The sequence below is a fragment of the Python bivittatus genome, unplaced genomic scaffold (assembly GCF_059951505.1).
Source record: "Python bivittatus isolate LINGU-HERP-01145 unplaced genomic scaffold, Pbiv_v1 ctg000020_np1212, whole genome shotgun sequence".
Lineage (NCBI taxonomy): Eukaryota > Metazoa > Chordata > Lepidosauria > Squamata > Pythonidae > Python > Python bivittatus.
The window spans coordinates 93,695,534-93,721,699 of NW_028277030.1; the positions used below are offsets into that span (position 1 = coordinate 93,695,534).

The 26,166-nt window shown below is 37.2% G+C and overlaps 1 protein-coding gene across 1 annotated transcript in view; it reads right to left on the reverse strand.

The window, feature by feature from the left end:
* The window catches only part of SMYD3 (SET and MYND domain containing 3), a 347,612-nt gene that overhangs the window by 69,039 nt on the left and 252,407 nt on the right, over nucleotides 1-26,166 (reverse strand). The window contains exons 6-8 of the mRNA XM_007422260.4: nucleotides 14,795-14,862; nucleotides 11,517-11,619; nucleotides 7,093-7,203 (exon numbers count right to left, since the gene is read on the reverse strand). Coding sequence (XP_007422322.2) covers nucleotides 7,093-7,203; nucleotides 11,517-11,619; nucleotides 14,795-14,862 — 282 coding nt within the window. The remainder of the gene's footprint in view (nucleotides 1-7,092; nucleotides 7,204-11,516; nucleotides 11,620-14,794; nucleotides 14,863-26,166) is intronic.

Here is a 26,166-nt window from a genome sequence, read left to right on the forward strand (position 1 = left end):
AATTTCACATACTAGCAAAATAAAGCTTAGGATCAACGATTGCAGATTAGAGTCATATATAGAAAGGGAGATGGCAGATGTTCAATCTGGTTTTAGAAAAGGCCAAGGAACAAAAGTTATTATTGCTGATGCATGCTGGATAACTAAGAAAGCCAAAAAATACCAAAAGGAGTCAATATGTGGTTACAGAAAGGCTTTTGATTGTGCTGATCATGTCCAACTGTGGAATGTTGTTAGGAAAATGGGAATCCCAGAACAACAGAACATGAGAAACCTATACACAGGACAGGAAGTCATAATCTGGATAGAATGTGGCAAAATAGACTGGCTCCAGATTAACAAAGGAGAGGGACAAGGCTGTATACTTGTTCCTTATTTATTCAGCCTATATGCTGAATATATATTGAGGGAGGGTAGGCTGAAAGAAATTGAGTGTAGTTTAAAATTGGAGGAAAAAACATCAGTAATCTGTACTATGCTGATACCTGAAAATGCAAATGAACTACACTCTCTAGTAATGAAAATCAAGGAGTACAGTGAAAAAAATGGGGCTAAGATTAAATATATAAAACACCAGGCTAATGACAGCAGGTACAGCAACCTGCCTTAGAACTGATAACAGAGATACTGAAATGATAGTTAGCTTCTGCCTTAGGACCAACTATTAGCAGTGAAGGAATTAGCAGTCAAGAAATATGCCACAAACCAACACTTGGTAGGGTAGCAATGAAGGCCTTGGAACAGATATTCAGATACTATGATGTGTCTACACCTACAAAGGTCAGAATCCTGCAAGCAACGGTTTTCCCTGTGACACTGTATGGAAGCAGAAGTTGGATTCTGAAGAAGCCAGATAAAAAGACTTGACATTTCTGAACTTGGTGTTAGGGAAGACTCCTGAGAATACTATGGATAGCCAATAAAACAAAAATAGATCATCAAACAAATCAATCCAGACTTCTCACTCGAGGCAAAAATGGCCAGGCCCAAATTATCATATTTTTTTACTAATTATATGAATACTTGGCTCTCCTGAAAAGTCTGTAATGCTGGGAAGGGTGGACAGAAAAAAGAGGACAACCAGCAGCAAGGAGAATAGACTTGGTTACAGTGGTGATGGGTATTTCCCTGGAAGACCTGAAGAGTCAAGCTGGAGACAGATCATCCTGGAGAAGGCCTATCTATGCTGTCACTAAGAGTTGACATTGACTTGATGGCACATAATCAAACAATTATAAATTATTTATTACATGCAGTAATGGGGCAGCTGACACTGAAACTGAATGATGGACAGTACTATTTGGATATAAATGGATATATGCCTTCTAGGATAATTTGAGAAAGATCAATAATATGATAGCCTGAAATACACTTCTTCCACTGAGCACTTAGCAATGATCCTCTTAGCAATTACATTCTATATGCTTTCAAACATTTTTCTAAAACAGGCTTTTCCAACTTGAAAATGCATTACTGACATATTGATTTCAATTCCTGTCATTGTGGCAATGGTGAGAGTTGTGTAGTTCAGAATATTTGGAGGAACTGAAGATGGCTTCTCTTCAACAATAAGAGCTAAAGATTCGGAAGAGAAGGTACTTGATAACTGCAGTGCTTCCTCAATTACACCATTTGTTTTCGGTTAACAAGCATTGTACCACTGTGCTTCCTCTGATGTAATATTTCTAAGAAGGTTGCCCAGGATTGTGAAGTGTCTCATGGTTACTGCAAAAGAAGTAATAGCACACCCGAGTTAATGATTATGGAAATAATTATAAATCTATCTTCAAACAGTAGAAACCATACTTCAAAGTTGTCTTGAAAAAATGGGCCTAATGAATATATTAAATGCATGTATATAATAGTCAGAAAGCAGCTATGACAGGAAATTGGTTACAAATTGATTTTTCAACAGCCACAAGTGTGAATTCACTCATAATACCGTACAGCACTGAGACTAGTATGTTTAATTCCAGCCTTTCCCAGAGGAGAAGAGGCAGCTAGCTGAAAGACAAAAATAAATCTATTTATCATTGTAGAGAAGAGTTCAGGCCTAAGATATTGCATACAGACAAAATAACTGACAGCTTTATGAAATCCATGGTCCATGGAGCACTATTTTGTAGGAAGAAATTGTTTTAAATGTTTTAATGACACTCTGTACTTGCCCACAGAGGGCATACAACAGGTAAGCACAGGAGACTTAGACATGACCAAAAGAGATAATCAAGGACTATCAAGAGAATTTGACTGGGAAAAAACATATGATATAGAATTTCACCAGAAGTCTGGTATTTTGTCAGTATGTTTAGTGTACAATACACTGCATTTATATTCTAGCTGGTGGGATGTGGGTAACAGTATGTTTCTTTGCAGGGTAGTCTTGAGGTTAGAAATCTTAGAAAGTATAGAATAGCAAAACTATACTCGAGATAAAACTGGAATTTGGTTGAACTTTTGGCATATTATCCAAAATGTGCCCAAATTGATAACTACTGAATGCTGCTAGTAGTGTAGCATGGGAATGACTAAGAGCGATGACTTAGTTTACACATCCTTTATCTTATGTGAAAACTCAGTTGATCAAAGCCATGATATGTAGTGGGGTCAATATTCATCTGTTGAGGATCATGGTGTATGGAAAACTGTGACTTAGAATGTAAGAGGAACTAATGAATGAAATAAAGAAAAATAGATATTTTGTGGGCTTGTAGAACTGAGATAAAGGGGAAGGTTGTAATAGATCTGAATGAAGATAATCTGATTCATTCAACGGAGTTGAGAAATACAGGGAAGTGAAGGTGTAGGCTACTTACGTACAGTATTTTTATATTGCCCATAAGATCAGATTCCATGCAGCATCTGAATGAAAGAGCTAACATTCAGAAAGTATGAATTGGTATCATCTTGTAATGGGTTGTCAGAATGACTTTGGGAGACAGGAGGAAGAGCCACAGCCTAGATGGCCATCATGTAAAAGATATCTCAGCCCACAGAAGGAAAGGGGATGTGGGATGCATCCCAGAAGAGATCCTCCTTAGTTTTCTGGCAAGTAAAAGTAAGGGAGGGGAGAAGATTCTGTTACTGTAACCTTACAATAAAGGTAGTGCTAGTACTCATGGTTTGTGCCTCTTCTGGGTGCATATGAAAAAAGGAATCCATGATGATAGTTACATGTTATACTCCAGTGATTAGTGACAATGAAAGAACCAGGGATGAGTTTTGGAAAAAAAGTGAAACATTCTGAATAAATATATTCCAAAGAAAAAAGTCTATTAGGTGACAGGAAAGGATGGGTAGGAACAAGTTGAGAATAACAGAGAAAAAAATAATTGGGCTATTTGGAGTCTGAAGAATGAATGAGAATGGTGTTTATTTCAAGAATATTTGTTTACAACGAAGTCTGACTATTTTGAATATGTGGTCTAAGGATAAGACTATTCAGGCGTATACATGACAAATTAATAAATCCGAAACCATAACTGATTTCATTTAATCTCAAAATAGATTGAATAGAAAGTTGGTGAAAGGAATGATATGAAAGCTCTTTAGAACAGAGTGAAAAGAATAAGTTAGAAAATATCATAGGAGTGTGTAGAGTTACACTAACCAGAAGTACAAAAAGAATGCTTGGAGGAATGATGTTAGGAAAGCCATTGAGAAAAAATGTATGTAAGAGAATGGTTTCTATAAAAATGAGGATGTAAGAAAGAAGCTGCATGGAGAAAAAACTGAAAGAGTATAATAAAAAATAGTAAGGAAAATTAAAAGAGGCAGAGGAAATGCAGAATGATTTTGATGAAGATAAAAAAAAATGGAAGCGGATGAAAGAGGATAAACAAGGAACCTCCAGCAGAGTGAATGGAATAACAGTGATACAATGCTTTAGGATTAAACTAAAGTAAAGGAATATTAGATAAATTAGATATTTGTGTGGGAATTGTAGTGTCCTTGAGAAATTAATGAATGCAAGAAAGAATGTTTATTGTATATTTGTTAATTTAGAAAAACCACATGTTAGAGTGAGTAGTCTTGAATTATGGAACATTTTCCACAAATACAGAATTGAAGGTTTGTTGCTGAACAATTAAAAATGATATATGAAGGAAACAAAGCACGGGTGACAATAAATGAAATGTTTAGCAAACGGTTCAACACTACAGGTCTGTTGTGATAAGACAAGAATAAATGGATGATTAATGAATGTGGATGGAATATAAAGTGAGTGACCAATACAAAAATACATAGAAATGATTTTATTGAAGAATAAAAGTGAAGGAAGAAAAATGAGTAGGTAGAAATGAAGGAAAGTTCAAGAAAGTTGAGTTAGATTGGATTGATGAGATCCTCAGAAAGAGAGAAGTAAGCAGTTTGAACAAAAGGGACTGCATGAATCAGTACATGGACAAAGTGGAAGCAGGGACTGAAAGAATAATGAGGTATCATGAATGGGGCTGGTGAAAACCACATTTAGTTAGATTTCCTTTCCTTTTCTCCTGCTTTTGATTTACTTTGTTTACAACTTCTTATTCTTTCTCTGAACTTTGTTTAATGTTGCCTACCCCAAAATGGAATAGCATGATGGGTATGCATGTATTTATGTATGTATGTATATCAAGTTGATTCATGATGCACATTACAGAAATATTTTCAGGCAGATTAATAAAGGGGATCCGTAATTACTAAAGAAAAGTAGATATTACTTGAGGTTAAACTTGTCTGAATTCTGAGCAATAATGGAACTGAACCTATGCCTCCTAATAATAGATAAATCAGTATTACCAAAGTTTGCAAAACATTTTGTAGTTGTAATAGATCCAAGATAGTTTATCTCCAGACAAGTTTAATTTTCTTTTGTAGAAAGAGAAGATACACATGGGGAAATGAGTCTGCAAGATAAATTAGAAGACTGTTTACTTTTCATTAGAAGAAAATGTACCTTGCGTTAATAAGTGTAATATGAGTAACTTCAGGGAACGGCTTTTCAACTTTCTTTATCTGATCAAGTGGGGATAAGAAATAGTGATCCCTAAAATTCAACAGAATAATCACTAACACTGTCAAAATTTTCTTCAGAATTAGCCCTTCTTATATGCTTTTTAGAGCCTAGGCGAGACTCTATAGTCCATATCCATCATCTCTCAGAATCGTTCTCTGTTCCATTTTCGGTGCAATTTGCAGTGCTTCCCTCCAAGATTTGTACTGTGTGTTGGTCCAGCAATTATGGGAATCTAGACACTAATTTCTACATGTAGCCCCCCTGAATTTTCTACTAACTCTGTGACAATTTTCTTACCGGAAATTCTGTTAAAGGAAGGAAAAACACAATAGGCGCACACAGCTCTTGTACCGGTAACAGCTGGAGACATTTGGCTAGAAGCTTCCATAGTGGCAATTAGAAAAACATTTTTTTTAAAAAACACATTAGGTATTTTTGGCAGCTCCTCATCTGAAGAAGAGCAAGAGACGAAGAAAGTCCAGAAAGCCTTTCCAGGCTACAGCTTTCAGGCAGAGAGGAATCTGGGCCCAGAAAGGTTACAGGCGATACAATAGGAATCTCCTATTCTTTGTCATTTTCTTAACACAAAAAAGACATATGAAACTGAAAACTATGAGATGAAAGTTTGAGGATGCTTGAAACAAAGATTTGATAAGACTAGGGACTCTGCCATAGTACTGTAAATTAAACCTTAGGCCAGTAAAGGAAACACTGAATGTTAGCATCTAAGCACTCACTCTTAAAATTTTCAAGAGCTAGAAACAAGAACTGTCTTTATTAAGCTGGGCAGTGTGAACCCTACTGTGCATTTTTATATCTTGTCACATGAGAATTTTCTGGCTTGGCCTTTCAGATCACCAAGTATTAGTTCTATAATCTCTTAGCCTGAAGATCAGACATGATTGCTTTCCTGGCTTTTGACCACTTGCTTTTGATTTAGATAGACTGCTGATTATTAGTTTGGAGATATAAACAGGACACCTAATGTGTCAAAAGTGGGAGATTTGTCCACTGCACAGAACTAAGAATAATTTCAGAGAAAATGCAGTACTCTATAAATTTTACACAGTCAGTAGTAAGGTACCTAATTCATCTTTTTAAAATGTATTTGCATATGTCAATAATACTGTACCATACTCCTTAAATATTGACTTTTTCCATTTTGATTTAATATGACCGTGGGATTATTATGTAACTGCAAATATCTTCCAATAACTGAGAAACAATTCAAGGATTTAAAGTTATAAATATACACATAGATTTTTTTCAACTCATGATTTCATTTCTCTTTCTCAAGTAAATGGAAGGACTTTCTGGAGCAACAATCCATGAATTGATGTCGTCGTCATCATCATCACCAAAACCATCATAATCATCTGTGGCTATTCCATGAAATTATACCCTAACTATCTTTCAACGTATCAAATGGATGAGTAATGTAACCATTCCAAACACAGACAATAGAAACAATTACAAACAACAATGGGGTCAGTACGATGCAGCTGTAAAATAACAATATTAACCAATTCATGAATTCTTGAATAAATTATACAAATAAACTCACTTAAACCAATTTTAGGATGTAAGCCTCTCAGAATATGAGACAGCGCATAACAAAATATAAATAAACAGTATTCTAAATATGCATGGGTGGCTACTGTTGGAAGGAAAAAGAATATGCATGCAAGCAAATACAAAAGTGCTTTATAGATTAAGTACCCCTTCTGGATTCTGGCATCTGTATTTTTATGAGAAAGCAAGCCGAGTCTTTGGCTTTTTCTTTTCTTCCATCCACATGGGTGTTTCTTAAGGGAAAAAAACCCTGTTTGTTCAAAGACCGTAAAAAAACCAGAAGCAAATAATAAGAGCACAAAACTTGGAAAAGAAAGGACAGGAATAAAGAGCTCTGGATCCAAAATGTAATAAAATTACCATACAACTCCGAAAAGGTGATGGAATAAAAGAATCCTTAGAATGCACATTTTAAATTCTGACTATTTTGTTCCTTTTATTGTTTAATTCAGCATATGTCTATTCTCAGCACAAGTGTTGACCCATAGTACCTGGTCTGAAGACGAATTTAGCTGACTCACCTTGCTTTGCGTGCAGCACATGAAGCAGTCACATTCAAAACAGTACTGGCGCTTCAGATTCTGCTGACGTTCAGGAGTGGGCATTACAGTTTCAGAGTAGCTGATGGTGAGCTGCGTGTGACAAAGACCAGGAAAGACTTAGATGTTGACCAAGAATGTACATAATACTTGTGCAGCCGTGGGAATAGCAAAAAGAATTCCAAGGTTAAAATATTGTGTAATCACCTAAGAGGGAAAGCAGAACAATTTTTTTCAACGTTACATTAGAAAATACGTAATTACTTTAAACCATACATCAACTGATTGAGACATAATGGATAGTTCTATATTCAAGCAAATTTCCAGTGAACACTATAGAGTCAGGAAGAATTGCTGGAATTCAACTGAGAGGCCCAAAGGTGACTTCCAGAACATACAAAAAAAAAATCAAGCATTCAGTGGGACAAATGTCTAATTAGAACCGGGAAAGTAAAGGATGGTTCAAATATTCTGTCTGTCATGTTTAACCTCAAACTGTGATAAAGGTTAACAAAGTTTGTGGACATTTAGTTATGAATGACATTGTAGAATTCTGAAAAATGCAAATTTTAGAGTGTGTGTATATTCCAATTTTTCTATAAGTTTGGCACGTGCAAATGCAAAATGGATGTATTCTTCATCTTTTCCAGCTGACAACTAAACATTGTTTCCTTGGATTTGGACATAGCACTAAACTATGGGTGGGTAAAAAAAAAGCTTTTGGTGACCTCTTCATTGTTCTATCATAGGAGAATATGGTGCATAAACCCAAGTCTTATTCATCTAATGATAAACTACAGCTTAGTTTTATATCCAAGAACTCAGAGATGAAGAACTACTTTTTCTTTTAATAATCTCTCGTGCTTATGTTTCCTACTTCTTTAATGATTTATTTATTGATTTAAATGATTTATAGGGCTGCGCATCTCACAACAGTGTGGTGCAAGGATTAAAACAACTACAAAGTTTTGATGAAACTTTACTTAAGACTAGTGATTTGTGACTATGGATCATAGCAACTCTAGGTCAGAATGGGCTGTCAGCAATCCCTGAGGAGTAATCTACCAGGGCCACATATTGGGTGTGGTACATGAGCAGAGCCATTCATTTCTCTCTGTGTCTCTAAAGCATCCTCTTTATATTTACCGCTCTCTATACAGTTAGTTGCTGATGGAGAAATATATTACTTTTGCCAGAGGTCTGAATATATTATCAGATAGATCTTTTCTAATTAGGCTGAAGGCCAAATGCTTCTGAGATCGCAGGTTGCCCACTTTGTTCTAAATCAACAATCAAAAATTGTTGATTGTGTGTTTACAATGTTTCCTATTACCCAACGGATTTAGGAAACCAACCACTAGCATCATTCATGAATATTTCTATCGTGAGGTCCGTTCCCTGAAAAGATCAGGAGTCTGAAAACTTATTCGCAGTGCTAGTATGATTGGATTTTATAAAATATAAGGATCGCAGTATCTGCATTAGGTTTTATGTTTTTTTAAAAAATGATAGCACTTTTCTTGTTAGAAAAGGGTTAATCAAAAGTGGTTAGATACTGAACTTCTTGCATGAGGCTGTCAGCTCTGATAACTCAAAGGGACTACTCATTTAAAGGTATGAAATATGACAAGCTTTATTTAGTAGGTTTTAATTCTTTGCTGTTAGGCTTGAAGTACCCAAGCCGTATAATCTAATTATTATAGCTATATATGAATTGTATGAGGTAAAAATGAAGATATACCAGTCTTCTTCTACCTGCTAACATGCAGTTTTCCTCTACCTGCTACTCTGTACATGTGCTTGCTATGTTGGCTTGGAACTATGGGAAGTGTAGTCCAGCACTTCAAGAGATTCCGATAAGCTGCTTTCTAAAGTGAACAGAACTATAGAACTATAAAATCAGCAAAATTACTTGTAAGTTTAATCCTGTTCTGCAGGTAAGCAATGTTTCTCAGTCTTCTGTCCCTACATTATATTCTTTGCCTCTTTCCCCTCTTTCCAAAGCTAGCATTGGAGAGGAACATAGAAAAAAGCCAGAAAAAAACTGTAGTTGAATGCTGCTGCTAGACTAAGGTGTTGTAATTGTTTCTGTAATACTTGCATTAGATTTGAAACTCATGGAGCCTCTTAATTAGAAACAGACTGTCAGACAGTCACAGCCAACTTCTATAATTGATTCCTTTTTCCTTATATTAGACCATGTTACCATCAGAGAGAGAGAGAGAAAGAGAGATGCAGACAGAGACAGTAAGGAGTCCTACTGATTCACCACAAAATGAGAACAGAGTTTTTCTTCCTGCTGTTGGCTATTTCGTCTTCAGCTCCAGAACAATGACTTCTAGGAATTTAGTTTTAGTATAAATCCCTGAATCAGTTATTTAACTTTGTCAGTGCTCTGTGAAACAGAAAAAGTACACAGATCTGCTAACACTAGTCTTCTCTAAACTGGTGACCTCCATGTGTGGTAGACTTTTGAGATGATGGGGGTTGAAGTTCATCACATATGATCTACACATATGTAACACAGTGTACATAGTTGTACATAGTATATCACCCTCAGTCCTTCAGTACAATAGAATGCCCCACAGTTTCATCAGAAGTAAAATTCACTGACTTCAGTGAAACATACTCTGAGATAAGGATGTATGTAGATAAGGACAATGGCTTGCATATTATGAAATCTTGTATTAACAACCAAAATATTTCTTCAACCATTTATTTACAAGTCTTTGTTTTATTATTTATTTAAACAATTTTTCTTCTATTTCCCATATTGGAAAAAAAAATCTTGAAACAAGTTAAAAAAAAAAGAAAAAAGAAAATATAATTTCAACAAGTAAACATTTAAAAACTTTTGAAAATAAAAACAAACAAACAAAACCCTGCAAGAATTTAAATATTCAGTGCTGCAAAGCATTATTTAAAGAAGTAATCACTTAGTCTAAGCTTAAAAGCCTGTTGATAAAGCAACCTTTTTCATTTTAGTGGCTTTACTTTGTGTTTTGTGTCTGACTGGGGGGCCATTGATGATGACTTTGTAATGGCACTGGAGTGGGAGGCCAGAAATGCTTTGCTCTTGTTTAAGGGTTTGGTGGAATTAAATAATGAAATGGTATTTAAATACTCCTATACCCTTACAAATACAAAGAGAGTCCAAAATGTTCATCCTTTCCAGTAGATGTGACCTGCAAATTGCCCACTTCAATCTAGATTATTTTAGCTGAACTAAGATTTCAGTTATATTTATGTTAATTATTTCAACAGAGATTATATACACCCAATTTTCCCAGCTCATCATACTATATTAAAGTATTTTTAGTGAGGTATATAGTATACTGAGAAGACACTTACATTTCTTACTCCTAAATAGACTTTAATCTTACCATCAGTATTGTTTCTATAATAGCAGCAGTGTGTCAGTTCTTGCAAACAAATATTATAGACCGTGAGAACACAAGCAGAAAAAAAGTGCGGGATTCAGATGCAATTTAAGCAAGAGTAACAAAAACTGCCCATTAAAACTGCAACTAAAATAAATGCAAAAGTCAAAACAGCTGTTGTATTGGGCATCTATTTATTCTCCTACATGTTTTGGATGGTTCCTTTATTAAAGAAAATCCAAGAAGCCAAACAAAAGACTGATTTCTTCGAATGAAGTTCTATAATGTGGAGTTTTTGATAAAGGAACTAAAAAAAATGTAGGAGAATAAACAGGGGTCCAATACATCAGCTGTATTAAGTTTTTTCTTGGTGTGGTTATACAGCTGTTTCGGTCTCTTTTTTTCCCTAGCTGTGTCTATATATTCAGAGAAAGGTGCTGAATGAGGTAGTAAGAAAAAGAAACAGCATGTTCATTTCATTGTGAACGTAACGCCATATTCTACTTTGTTCATAATTTTCAGATTGCTGGATCGGCCCATTTTAAAAAGAGAAAAAGAAAATGGTGTGAAACATTTTTCTGACAGGAACACAAATCATTTCAGAAGGGTGGTTCTTTTTTAATAAAACGTACAAGAGAGCAACCTTTGCCTTGTTATATTCCTTGCAGGAAAGGTTTACTGCTTCAGCATGGCTTTAGTCTGACAAATGCTTATAGTTGCAGTGATTTACTGCATGTTGCATTCCAGCCATATGTAGTTTTTCTTTGGTTTTGTTTCAACCAGGAAAAGGTAATCAAATGCAAACAAAATGAAGTGCTTAGAGGAGAAACAGAGAGAGAAAAATTCAACAAATCTGCCAGTGACTTATGAGTGGCACTGTAATGATTAGGGGACCCATACTATTTGAAGAAAAGATTTCTTTTGTTATCTTCTTCCTGAAAGCTACAAAATAGAAATAACATCAATATATCATCAAGGTATTCAAGCTGCAGATTTCTGGGACGGAAGAAGGAACAAATTAATTACCTCTTCTCCCAGCTGAATTTCCTGGATGGACCGAAGGTGGAGTTGGGGACCCTCGAAGATGACCACACAATTAGGATCACAACTGTTGTTCAGCAAGGACATGCTAATGAAGAAAAACAACATCCAGATAAGAAACAGAAATACAGGAAAATCTTTATTCTACTGATCCATCTAGCTTAGTACCTCTCAGGCTGACACTAGAAGTTGCATAGGCAGGCACTCAAAGATTTATCGATTTATAAGGCTGCCCATCTCAAGCTAGTGATTCTGGGTGACTAATAATTTTAGAGACCTGGATATAAAGAATTCTTTATATGCAGGTCTCTAATAAATAAAATTTTCACATAAAATATAGAAGCTGTTGAGAAAGAATTCCAATGAGCCCATGGCATAAAATGCAAGCCCTGTTGATAGTGAATTAGAGGCTTAATCATTGCATTTTTTTCTCCCTTCTATGGGATTCAATGGTCTTTTGCTTCTGGATTATCCCTGTCTTTGTTATGGTAATGGCCTACTCTGGTTTCAAGCTATTTGTTTCTGACCTTGTCAGTACTAGATCTCATAGTAACACTAACTAGTAGCATCTCACTGAAGCCTCAGGAACAGATCTTTCCCTTGTCATCAGGGCACTGAAGAATTTTGCCACAAATCTTCTAGAAGCAGATCTGGATTTTTCACTCTTAGTAGTGGCATGGTAAACTGTAGAAGAAATGGAATTAAGACAGCATTCATCCTTCTCCAGAACAACATCTGTACTTCTGAAAATGTACAAGGTGACCAGTGCTTTTGGCTTGCCCCTTTTCACTACAAAAATGCCTTGCATGCTTAAAATAGCACAGAGGTCTCCATAGAAGTTGCTTCTCCCTTGCAGCACCTTTGATCTGACCATGGAACAATGGACATAAGACTGCTGAGTCTCCATCTGTCCTGCCAAGCAAGCAGTAAATTGACTGAAGGGTAGCCTTCCTCCATCTGGTATGAACAGGATAACAATGGTGAACAGGACCACCATCATTTTCAGCCACCACATCCACCTGCAGAATCTCAGAGTGAAAGCTATTTTAGCATACAAAGATGCACTCTATCACTCATGGCCCTTCCTTCTTTATTGTTGAACAATAACATGTTGATCAGGTAACAGTGAGACACAGGAAGGAAGCAAGTTTTTTTAAACCAAAGTTTTTTTAAACTATGGCACTGCTTTTCCATAATCCAGAACTACAGTACTGTTTTATCGTAGCATCAAACAACATCCAATCAGTCTGGAGGAGTATAGTCCAAATACAAGGTTACCACCTTATCTATTGTTTGTGAGAATTAAGCCTCCCTGCTAGAGGTGTCTGTTGGGGAGAGAGGCAAATGGAGGCAAAAGATGAAAGCAGTGTCACACCATTGCAGTACAAGCTCCATCCCTTTTGTAGGTGCACTGTGATTGGCACACATGTACTAAAGAGGTGGTGCTTGTGTCATTTTGACAAAAGCCTTCAATTCTGTGGATGCCTCTCCTATGGTACCTTATCTCACAATTTCACTCAGTTTTTATAATGCTATGGAATTAGTATTTAGAATCTGGCTTGGCAAACGAAGGCATTTTTATCATGCAAAAATGTTACTTATGTATTAATTACATTTTAATCCAGTAACAAAGATTCTCTGAGCAGCTTATCTAAAAAGAGTAACAGTACAAATAAATCTAACAAAGCAATCAACACAGGAATGATAAAACTAGCTGTTCCATAGAGGATATTGACCTTATCTTTAAAATCTGGATCTCAACTCTAAAATGCCTGAGAAAAAAACAGTGAATAAGAGAACAGGGTTTTTTTTTCTCTCTGAGTGCAATTCAAAAATTTAATTTTTGCCATTGTCTCTGATATCATCGGAAGATCATTGAGGTTTTACTACCTCCATTCAAAACCAAAAATAGAGTTGTATTTTTCTTTGCTGTCCCATTCATTTTCAACTATTGGCAGCAATTTGGGGGAAATCCAGAGAAAGGTCACTCAGCAGCATACTAATTGCTAGAGATCCTGGGAAAAATGCATTTCAGGAGACCCAACATTACAATTTCTAGGATTTCATGGGCCAGAATATGACTTGGAGAATTCAAGGTAGGAGGGAGGTGTTCAATTTTCATTCATTAGAGTGATTCCTCCGGACAATCTCTTCATTGCCAGCTAGTTCTTTTTGAGCTCTTTTTCTTTCTCCACATGTGTGGATCCTTCCTTCCATTGCTGCTGCTTCCATCCCTAGTTTCATTCCATAGACCCATGTCTGCAATTCTTTCTGGTTCAGGCTACTTTAGCCTATACTGAAGTCTTTCCAAAAGGCTGAGAAAGCTGCTGCCGCCACTAATATTATGGGAGCATGACAGAAGGAAACAGCTGCTGTTGGACTCTTCTTGTTCTCTGTGAACAGAAGCTCAGTGCAGCATGAGTAGAGAGGCTGGGTTCTTCATCCAGAGTTCTTTATGACTCTCAGTAACCTGCTGAATGAACCGCAGCCACATTTCCTGAAAATCTGTAGAATGCAGCCAAGCATTGGGAAACATATGTTTTTAATACTGCAGAAGGAAAGAGACAATTGAATGGGAAAGTCAAAATTGAACAAAAATGTATATAATTGGGAGCACCAAAACAAGGCCTTTCCAAAATTTGCCACCAATTTGTCATTTTTAATATAAAGGAAGAAAATATTAAACATGTGGGGAGTAATTTTATTAATTGTAATTAATATGATTCCATTTAAAGTACAGCTTTTGCCCTGGCTGTACCTTTTCAGACTACAACCCAATTGTGCCATTCAAGGGCAGTCTGTGACAGCCTCTGGTGAAAAGCAATTTTCTCATTCACTGTAGGAACAGATGGATTGTAGTATAAAACCCTAATAATCTGAGGTGGCAGGAACAAAATGAAGGTCGGTGTTTTCAGAGGCTTGACCAATTACAGTTTTGCTCTAGTGGTCATTTTCTATCTTGGTCTCACCCACTCTTGTGCGCAGGATCTACACGCTTCTTTCATGCAATCCCTGCTGCACTTTACATACTGAATCTGGTTCCACCCTCAGAATGATCATGGCCCATTTCCACTGCATGCTATGAATTCACGGAATACAGTGCCGTGCGTCCAGTTTTACGTTTGTTGGATTCCTTAATGTATTGTAGAACCTGACATTTCAGCTGCTGGGTTGGAGTGTGTGTGTGTGTGTGTGTGTGTGTGTGTGTGACACAGAAAGATTGATACAACTAGATCCACAAAGGTAGTGCTTGTCCACTGTACCTGGGATAAAGTCCAACACCAACATCCTGCATTTCTCCGTTGCTTATGCTGAAACAGTTACAGGTCACCTGTAAAAACAAGGTTAAAATCCATGATTAGGATTATTAGAGTAATTTAGAAATGTCTTAGCCTAACGAAAGCATTGTTTAAAGAGAAGGCGGCTAAGACAAAGGCCGAATAACTAGATTATTTATCCCCAATGTAGACAACACCCTTTCATACTACAGTATATAAAGTGGAGTCACCACTTTTATAAAAAGCCAGTTAGAAACAGAAATGCTAGTGTCTTCAATAAGGTTGCAGAAAGAATGTAGATTTAAACATATGCTAAGAACTCATTTGTTAGTTTTAAGGGAAAAAGTACACAAGTACTCTCAGGCTATGGATGCTTGCAAAATTATATTAATGATAAATTAAAACAAAATCTGCCCTCAGAGTAATTGCAAATGCTTTGACAGCGAAGTTAATTTAAATGGATGTGTGCGTATGTACACACACACATATACATATACACAAGCACACAGTTTAAAAAAATTTACATTAATTAGTCTGTCACTAGTTTAACCCATTCAGACATCCCCTATCATTTAGAAAAGCCATACATCTTAATTATGTTTCTCCTGCTGCTATTGGAAACATAATTCCACACAAGACTTGTGAGCTCTGATTAGTTCATTTTAAGCAGCAATAATATTGGTTACAAAAATATTGACTTTGCTTTTCAGTACACAGATGAACAGCTCTTTGCAGGTGGGAGAAAAATTCTCCACTTTCCTGAAATACCAAAGAAACCCAGAGGGAGAGATGAAGAAATAGACCCTCATTTCTTCAAAATCTTCATCTGCACGGTCTGATGGCATCACCCAGAGAGATCATGATAAACAGGGAGATAGTGTTGCAGGTTAGCATGGGGTGATTGACAGAAGCAAAAAAATGCCAAGGAGCTTTGAGGGGAGTGGCAGTCTTTTGAGGAACAATGCTGTTGGTGGCCCATTCACTCTTTAAACTAGCCTGCTACACATACATGCATACAATGATACTGTCAGCAGAGTTGAAGTAGGACTGAACCTTTTTTTGTAAGTGGCATGGCTGAATCTTGTCTTTCCACTTAGGCAATTAAGACATTGTTCTGATGCTACTCTAGCAGAAGGACAAGGTAACTGAGCATTTGAAAATACTGGAATTATCACTTGCTTAGTCCTTATGGTAGAAGAGAGACTGACTGCATAGAGAAGGATTGTTCCTTGTTGATTTCTTGTGGTCACCCAAGTTCAGAATGGCATAGTATGGTGGATTTGGTACACTGAGGTGAATCCCTACACACTGTTGCCCAGGAGGAAGCAAATAGGAGAATAAAATGTCGGTTCTTGCTATGACCAACCCTTTCTACAGACCTTCTCCCTACCTGGAGAGACAGAGGTGGTGATAAATTAGTGAGCAGAAGTTGCTGTCTGCATTCTCTTTTTCTATGGCCTAGTCTCTTTTTTAGAGTAAGAGAAATGAGAAGAGGACGATCGTCTCCTGTGTGCATGCATCTCTGCTTGCCTTCAGAAGAAGGTCACTTGCAGAGAGAAAAATAAAACTCAAGGAAGCTGGAAAGCTCCACCCGCTCTGCATCTTCTCTGGAGGATGTAATGAGAAGAATTGTGTTTGGCCAACCAAATGGAGCATGAAAGCAACTTGGTCAGTGGGAGACCTCATCCTCTGTGTACTGGGAGATGTAGAGGACTGGGCTATGCACACCAAAGCACCATCACTAGGTGCTAAGTTGAACGTGTGAGATCATAAGGTGCCTGCTTCCCTCACTACGCTGTTCAGAAAGAGAAGGTCACAGTAAGTACATTTGTTAGTGACTGGAAACCTTTTATGAACTTTTTTGCTGAAAACATAAAAAAACCAACTTGTGATTTATGGGTTTGATGAAAGGGTAGACTCTGGAGAGAAGGGAGCCATGATGTAACCTTAGAAAGAGAGGATAAAATATAAATGCATTTATATCTGCTGTAAAGAAAGTTAGAAGCCCTTCCTTCCTTCCTTCCTTCCTTCCTTCCTTCCTTCCTTCCTTCCTTCCTTCCTTCCTTCCTTTCCTTCCTTTCTTCCTTCCCTTATCACTTTTCTTTTACTTTTCTTTATTTTTACTTTCCTTTTTTAAAATTTGTATTGTTTGTATTCTGTAAAAATTGTCTTTAATAAAAATTAATTGATAAAAAAAGAGAAGGTCAAACATGCTGGCAGAGGTGTCTGCTTTCCTATATAGCAGAATGGGACCAATCCTCATTGCCATTGTGCCTAGGGGAGGTGAACAAGAGAGAAAAAACAGAAGTAGGCAGCCACTACCATCTTGTCTCTGCATACCACCTACATGAGGCAGAATTCATGAGAAAACATAGGAGCAAGGGAGAAAGGTTTTCAGGAGATGACTGGCTCGGTGAAATCTCATTTTTCTTGTGCAACCTGTGCTGCGAGGCACAGAAAGGAGGAAGTGTTTGTATTTACTATTTACTGCCTGGCTGCCTCTCCTCATTATATAGGTGTAATTCCATGTATATTTAAGCCCTTAGTGGGAAGAATATCTTCTGGCTAGGGTTACAAAAGAATCACCTAGGCACCAAAATCAGTTGTGAATTCATGAGCAAGGTAAAATGTACATAGCCAACAAAATCCAAGAATGGAAACTATTTTTAACATGAGTCACTATAGCAAGATCTTTAGAAGATTGGATGTGGCTGTAGGTAAGTCAGATTTAAATCTGTTCAGCCATAACATTCATAGGAGCAACAGGACAGGTTGCAATCTCACAACTTTCCAGGATTCTTTTGAAGTGTTGACGTCACTGGTGTACTAAATTATATTCTAGGATTTGTTGCAAGCATAAACAGACAAAGGCATATATGCACTTTCTTTTCACATTTTAAATCAAAGGAGAGAATAGCGTATCCATATGCAGATAGCTAAGATTAGAGCTTAATGTAAGACAACCAGGTAGATATGTAAATGAGCCACCTATTAAGAGAGACAGCAGTAGAGGGGCTATTAATGATTTATACTACTGTGGATAAAGAAAAGGAAATTCGGCTAATTAGCATGTGAGGCACTTCTGATATTAATGTATTCTTACAATTTGCATAACGCTACTTATGGTATTGCTTCTAAGACTTTGCAATTTTTATAGCTGGCTGAAGCAGTCCAGACATAACATGTCACCCCCATCTGGGGAATCTTTTGCCCAGTAAGGATTTTTTTTCTTGACTCCATTTTATTTAAGGATAAGCAAGCAATCCAGAGATGCTAGCCTACAGAAGCTAGCATCTAACCATTAAAAAAAAAAAACAGGTAAAGATGCAAAAGATTCCCCATTAATTTCCAATAATAATAACACTATTGAGTTGAATGGTATTTTGAAATTCAACTAATTTATCCACCTCCTCAGCGCAGGACTCACTACAGCATCTCTGGCAGATGGCTATCTAGCCACTGATTGAAGACCTCTAGTAAAGGAGAACTCACTGCTTCTTATGGCAGCCTGTATAGTCAGGAATTTCCTCCTGATGTCTAGCCTGAACCTGCTTTTTTGTAGTTTTATTCCGTTGGTTCTGGTCCTGTTCTCGGGCGGGGGGGTGGGGAAGGACAGAATAAGTCTGCTCCCTCTTCTATGTGATAACCCTTTAGATATTTTAAGAATGCTATCATATCCCCCTTTCAGATGTCTTTTTAGTAGGTTAAACACACCCTTCCTCGTAGGGCATAGGTTCCAGACTTTCACTATCTAGGATGCCTCCTCTGAACTTGCTCCAATTTATTGCTGTCCTTTTTGAACTGTGGTGCTTGAAACTGGACACAGTACTCTAAATGGGGTCTGACTAGGCAGAATCAAGTGGAACATTTACTTCCCACGAGCTGGGCGCTTCCCATTAATGCACCCCAAGCATTTGCCTTTTTAATAGCTACATCACATTGCTCATGTGTAAGTGGATGAAGTTGTCATAAGGATACTCAGTTCCTTTTCACATTTACAAGCAACAAGCCAGGGATCCTATACTTGTGCCTATCATCATCATGCCTAATATTTATATCTTTTATTTGGTATGGAAAGAAAAAATACTAAACCATTTTGCTTCATGCTCAGAGAGTGTGTGTGTTATACTATACATTAATGAATCATTCAGAGGAAGACATGTAAAATAATAAACATGATCATGCATCACAAAGAACATAACAAGGTGAAAGAGCGGACAGTGGCTGAGGGGATAAGAAATCAAGAAGACATACTATCTATCCTCTTCTCTCATTCTACCAAAGTTCTTTTAATATCTTGCTCAATTGAGACAAAACTCAACCAAATTATTATGTAGAACTCAGCATCCTACTCTCCCCCACCATTGTGACTAAAAAATTGTGGTAAAATGTTACTATGACTAGTTCTATTAATAATGTCTTCCTCCCTTCCCTTCTCTTTATTTTCTGTTCTGCTAGTGTTTTATATAATATGAAAAGTAAAAGCAAAGCAGTATTTCTGCAACCTCCCAAAGTACCAAATTGTTTAATAAACCAAGAGTTCCAGATTAAAGAAAGTTAAGGCATGTAAGACATTCATTCATTCATTCATTCATTCATTCATTCATTCATTCATTCATCCATTCATTCATCCATCCATTCATTCATAACAGTCACACCTACAGACGTAAGAAAGTGCCATGCCACATGGGGTGCTGTGGTTTAGGGTGTGGAGGGAAGGAAAGTTTTGAGAGGATATATGGGATCCTACCCCCTTTTTTTGATTACGGCTCATAGACTATATAGAACACTTTATTTGAGATTCACTGGCTTTGTTTTCCCAAATCTGTCATTAATATCCTTGAAATATTTATCTAAACATGAAGCAAATAACTGAAAAAGTTATTTCAGTCAGTATTACTGTGACCTCAAATTATATTAAAGTATATTATACTTTTCAGTATCTTATATGTTACATTATATGTGTGATTTAAAACTGCATTTTAAGTGTAACTTGGTCCACAAAGTAGATCCATATCCTTAGTTTTAAAACTGCCCGTAAACCTAATCCCCATTATAATTCAAGGCAGGAGTTTCTGCACTGATTATTATAAAGACAAGTTGTATTTATGCTATGGTTAAAGAAATTTCTATTCCCAATTATGCCTCTATTGCGAATTATAAAATTTGCCTAAATACCTAGTCGGTCTCAAGATACATATTGATTTCACAATGGGTAAAAATAGGATACATCACTGCATGCGCTGACAACTATATGAAGTAAGTATAAACACCTATCATATGATCAACAGGCATAATCCCACAGGAACGACTTGGTCAATCAGCAAAATTTAGGGGAAGAAAAGCAGAAAAGTGAAGAATCAAAAAGGTAGTCTCAAGCCACCAAACGCAGGTTTCTCTATACATATCTACTAAAATGCTCCATTGAAATAAGTGTATTTTACTGTCCAGAACAGAAGCATAGTGCAGGTGAAGCATTAGTAAGGCAATACTCCAGAACCAAAGTATCACCAAGAGGTGAGAGGAAGAAGAATGTGGGCAAGAAGAATTGCTTAGGGTGCAAAGGCAACAGCAACCAAGACTAACAAGCGAGATGAATCTAGAGAAAGAAGTGTTCCTAACTGAGAGGTCTGTATGTGCAGGTGTGTTGGAGGTTAAAAAGTAGCAGTTAGCTTTCCAACATCAATCTTAAAGGAAATCAACCCTGACTGCTCATTGGAAGGATTGATAATGAGGCTGAAGCTCAGATACTTTGGTCACCTAATGCGAAGAGAGGACTCTTTGGAAAAGACCCTGATGCTGGGAAAGATTGAAGGCAAAAGGAGAAGGGGAGGGCAGAGGATGGGATGGTTAGATAGCATCACTGAAGCAATGAGCATGAAACTGAGCAAACTCAGGGAGGCAGTGAAGGACAGGAAGGCCTGGCGCGATATGGTTCATGGGGTCACGAAGAGTCGGACATGACTTAACAACTGAACAGCAACAAAAGCTTTCCAACAAACTGCAAGCTTGGGATGCCTTGGGATATCCTGGAAAGCAAAGAAAGTTGAACAAAAAAGGGTGGGGCAGTTTTTTCCCCTTAACACTTGGTTATGCAGAGCCAAGAATGGTGACAACTATCAGGGACTAGAGAGAAAGTGATCCAGAAGGCCTTATGAAGGAACTGAAAAGCAGCTGAATGGAATCCACAAGGGCCAAGACAAGAAGAGAGAGAATCCCACTCTCATTCTTTGACTGTGCTGGAAAATGTTGGGAGATACAAGACATACTAGAAGTGGAGGAGGAGAATTTCCACAGAGACCTTCAGAAGAAGGATGAAGGCTGAGAGAAATGGCATCACTTATGAGAAGGAAAATGTGTGGCAACTGTCCTCAATTATTATTATTATCACACCTAGACACTTGAAAGAAGACACTGAGAAAAGCAAGCAGGTGACTCTGGGAAGGAAACAGGAGAGGAAGAGATAAAGTAACAAAATATAAGAGAAAAGTAATAACCCAATAATAGAGCAGCAAAATGGTTAGCAGGATAATAAGATAAGAGGTGTGATAATGACATGTAGAAGGTAAATTTCCCAGTGTATGACAGATAAAGATGTTAATGAGCATGAGAGAAGTGAGGAAGAAATTAAAGAATTGAAGCTGACTAGAGTAATAAAAAATATCAGAATGAAGAAAATAGACTAAAGAATAAAAAATAAAAATAGTGCATAGCATTATAAGATAAGATAAAGTTAAGAATAGATAAGATACAACAGAATTCAGAACAGGAACATAGATGAAAACTCAGAGGAGGTAATATGCCAAGTTTCTATACATGTCTATATAAACAGTAAAAAAGTACAGTAAGATAATAATAAGCTAGAGATGAACAAACCATTACAAAACATACATTACATACATTACAAGTTTTAAAGTATAGCAAATAAGAAATCCACACTCTAGGTAGACACCAAGTTTATTTTGTATGTATATTTGTAATAAAGCATCCTTTTCTAATCAAAGCCAAATGTGTCCTAAAACTGTATCACCCTTAAAAATGGCCTACAAACCACAATTCAAATGAGTAGGCTAAAATTGCTCATTATTTTTGTAGCTGTATCACACCTCTAATTTTCTATCAGTTTGTGACTAATTACAACCCTAAGCTTGGTTTAACGTATACTCCTAATATTGTAATGAGAATCAAAGAAACAAAAACAAAAAAAAGGAGGTGGCAGGAGGTGGAAAAAGTAACAGGTCATGAAAGAAGAGGATAGATAGGTGGTCCAGAATTGTAGAATTGATGTTGAAAAGTTTAGAGCTCAGAATGAGCTAAGATGTAGAAAGTAAATGAAAAAGAACCAAAAGGTATTCTTCAGATGTATTTAAAATAAAAGAAACAGAAAAGAATCAATGTACCAGCTGTTTAATGAAGATAGTAAAATGCTAAAAGATAACAGGGAAAAAGCAGAACTTGTTTGGAAATAGTACTCATGAAAAAAGGTATTGAAAGAGTAGTTGATCACAAACTAAACATGATTTAGCAGTGTGATGTGATGCAAAAGAGGCACATACACATTTAGTTTATGACAACAGAAGTATAGTTTCCAAAACATGGAAGTAGTTGTTCGACTCAATTCTGCTTTGGTCTGACCCCACCGTATTAGGTCCTGGAACAGGTTCAGAGAAGAATTAACAGTGATTATCATAGACTAGAAACTAATTCCTATGAAGATATTCAAATTGGAATGAATTATGCAGACAGTTGATGGATTCCCCTCCATTGGAGGTGATCATGTGGAGGGCTAAACAGCCATCTCTCTTGGAGTCTTTATTTTTGAATTCTGATTATTTCTACTTACCCGTTTGCTTTATATATAACCAAGTATTTCAAAAATTTACAAAGCTATCATTAGTAGAAAATCTATCTATCACTAGTATCATTATTATCAATATAATATTTTTGCCTACTTTTATTTCATAGTTTCTTTCATTCCAACATACTTTCATTCCAACATATTTAGCAAGTGGTTTTGAATTTTTTCAACTTTAAAATACATTGATCAAATTTACACTTAATCCACTTCATCAAGTGTTCATACAACTAGTACAAAGCATACAAAACAATGAAAACAACCCAGATTTTGTTACCAGGATTAAAGTCCACTTGCATTTAACCCCAGAATTATGTGAAATAGCACACAGAATACACCTTTCACATTCAGTGTAACTTGTGTATTTCAACTAGCAGAGCAGAATATAGTACACGGCACAATTAAAGGACATGATAGCCTACTACAATAGATATGGGAATAGAATCCACTTCTCTTTAAAGTCTTGTTCTCTTACCATCTGGCTAGACATCACCTTTGAAGAACAAACCCAAATGTCTTACTGGTATAAGCACTGTTTTGCGGTTCATAATAAAGTGAGAGCCACTTTACAGCCCGATTGTACAACTAAACAGCTGCCCTTTTTGCCAAGGCCCCAAAAGATTGCTGCCCTGGCCAGGCACTAATATGAAATATTAATAGAAACTGAACACAAAAGAAGAACAAGGAGAAAGAACGGCGTGACCAATCTACTGGGTTAGATTAAATTTTTTGAGCCGTAACATGAAAAACCCTGAAGGATCATTTCTTGAAAACATTTCTTTTTACTTGAAGGTGAAGTGGACCTGGCCAGATTCAGGTAGAAGAAACTGTAATTTAAGAATGTTACCAGTTGGCTTTTCTAACTGTATCTTATTAATTAATAATTACCTTGCTCTAATTACTTTATTCTTTTGTAGATTAAAAAATACTGGAAACAAGACTGTGCCTCCTATACAACTTTGCATTTACCCTTATATAGCAAAAGGAATTCAATATATATAAAGAGAGTTTGATCTTTTAAATGAGGTTACTCACATACTGCATGAGTTGGGGAAGGGGGCACTCACTATTCCAGGGGCCTTACTAATTTTCCTAACCCCAATTTTTGTACCTCTTAGAAGTCTTATAAATCAGTTCACTGAAGTGGTAAGAAATTTGTTTATTTATTTATATATTTTATTTGCAGGACTTATATGGCTGCCTATCTCATATGATGACTCTAGGCAGCTCACAACAATCCATAAAAAACATAGTTAAAAACAAAAGTACCCTTCCCCCAGGTGCCAGACCAGTCATCCTCACAGCTCAACTCCCATCCTAGCCCAATGCTTGGGGAAAGAGCCAGGTCTTCACAGCCCTCCAGAAAGCTAAAAGGGAAGGGATCCCTTGAATCTCAGGTGGGAGGTTGTTCCAAAGGGCTGGGGCAGCCACCAAGAAGGCATGTCTCAGGTAGCAACTTTTAAGCGAAGGGACCTGGAGCGCACCCACCCTATCTAACTTAGTAGGCTGGGTAGATATCCTGAGGGAGAGGCGGTGGCCCTGTGCCACGTTATCAGCCCTCTCAGTAAACCAGATAGGAAACATGACTAGATGAGCTAATTCTACTTTATTGTAAGGCTACATTAATAGAATCTTGCAAAGCTGAAAGTACAAATCTCCCACCCTCCCTATTTACCACCTGAGTAGTTAGGGCGGATCCTTCCTAAGTTTCTTTTTTTGGCCGTTACTCTGTTGTGGACTCCTTTCTCTTTTATCTGATCATTCCCTAGGCAGCATCTTTTCCCCCCTTCTTCCAAGGTCACCCTCACATTCCATCACACATGTAGGGCCTTAAAGGTAATAACCAGCAGCTTGAATTGCCCCCGGAAAGCAACTGGTAGCCAGTGCAGCTCATGCAGTGGTGGTGTTACTCAGATGAACTGCAGGGCACCCAAAAATGCATATGCTGCCGCAGTGGCATAAAGGCTGAATGATGCTGGAGTTTGCTGGCCAGAAATGGTTGGCACTCCAGCAGTTCGGGCCCAGCTCTGCATGATGGGGTGAGCACCTGTCATTCATCTCTAGCTTCTGCCCACCTAGCAGTTCAAAAGCATACCATCTGGGTAGATAAATAGGTACTCCCATTTCAGTGGGAGGAACTGGCAGCGCTTTGCACGGAGACCGGAGCTGGACCTGATCGGCGGGAAAAAAACAACAACACGCTGATGCTGGATGCAACTGACGTGATGGCTGGACGCTGGATGCGACTGACGCGGTGGGCGGAAGATCTTCGGTGGAAGAAAGCCCAGATGAGATGACTCCCTTGCAACCGCTGCTGGCCACAATAGAGTAGGGCTGCACTAATTGTAATTAGAATAGGCTTGTAATTTGTAATTGTTAAATTGTATATATGCTGTACTATGTGAGCCTCCCAGAGTCCTCATTAGGGGGAAATGGGTGGAGATAAATAATTATTAAATAAAATTTAATTTATTATTAAAATAAATTTATTATTATTATTATTATTCTGGACCAATTGCAGCTTCTAGATGGTCTTTAAGGGCAGCCCCATGTAGAGCGCATTGCAGTAATCCAAATGGCATGGGCAACTATGGGCAAGGCCTCCCGGCCCAGGAATGGGTGCAATTGGTGCACAAGATGGATTTGTGCAAAGGTTCCCCTGGCCACAGCTGCCACCTGCTCTTCCAGAGGGGTTGTGAGTCCAAGAGGACCTCCAAATTGCACACCAGGTCTGTCCGGGGAAGCGTTACCCTGTCCAGAGTCAGAGATGTCAAGTTTGGCGGTATAAGACAAATTGGTACATACACTTTTACTTAGATTTAATGTACCAAACCCCAAACCTCCAAGCATCCCCAAATGAAACACCTTGAAAATCCTTTCTTCTGTTTATTGAGCCTTTGGCTGCCATTTTTTTTTTTTTAAGTGCAGTCACTCAGCTACTGAAATATATCCTACCCCTTCACTGGTCTCTCAAAGACTGATTATGTTCTCTTTTATGTAATCTGTGTAAGATTAATATTTTCCTTGTACATTGTTTTATTTGGGCATGATATACTTTTTATGAAATGCATGGAAAAAAGTTGGCCATAATCCGTTTTATAATTTTTCTTTTTTGTTGCTGTTGTTGTTGGATTCCTCAGAAACTGCAACGCTATTCATGGCTTCTGTCAGGAAACAGTGTATTCTCTCTATATTTCCAAATGCTATATCATCACTTTTCTTTTTCATTTTCTGACATTTCGCAACACAGGAAAAAAGATTGTTTTACATCATCCTTAAACAAAACAAAACAAAACAAAACAAAACAAAACAAAAATGGAATTCATCCTATTTATAAGCACGTGTTTCTTTCACATAGCAGTTTCTTTCATGCAATCCATTATAATACGCATTATAATCTCTCTTCATTCTCAGAATCGAACCCCATTAATGATTAGTTATACACTGAACACTAATGACATTAAATCAATACTAGACCTATTTCTATTTTTCTCCTGTAGAA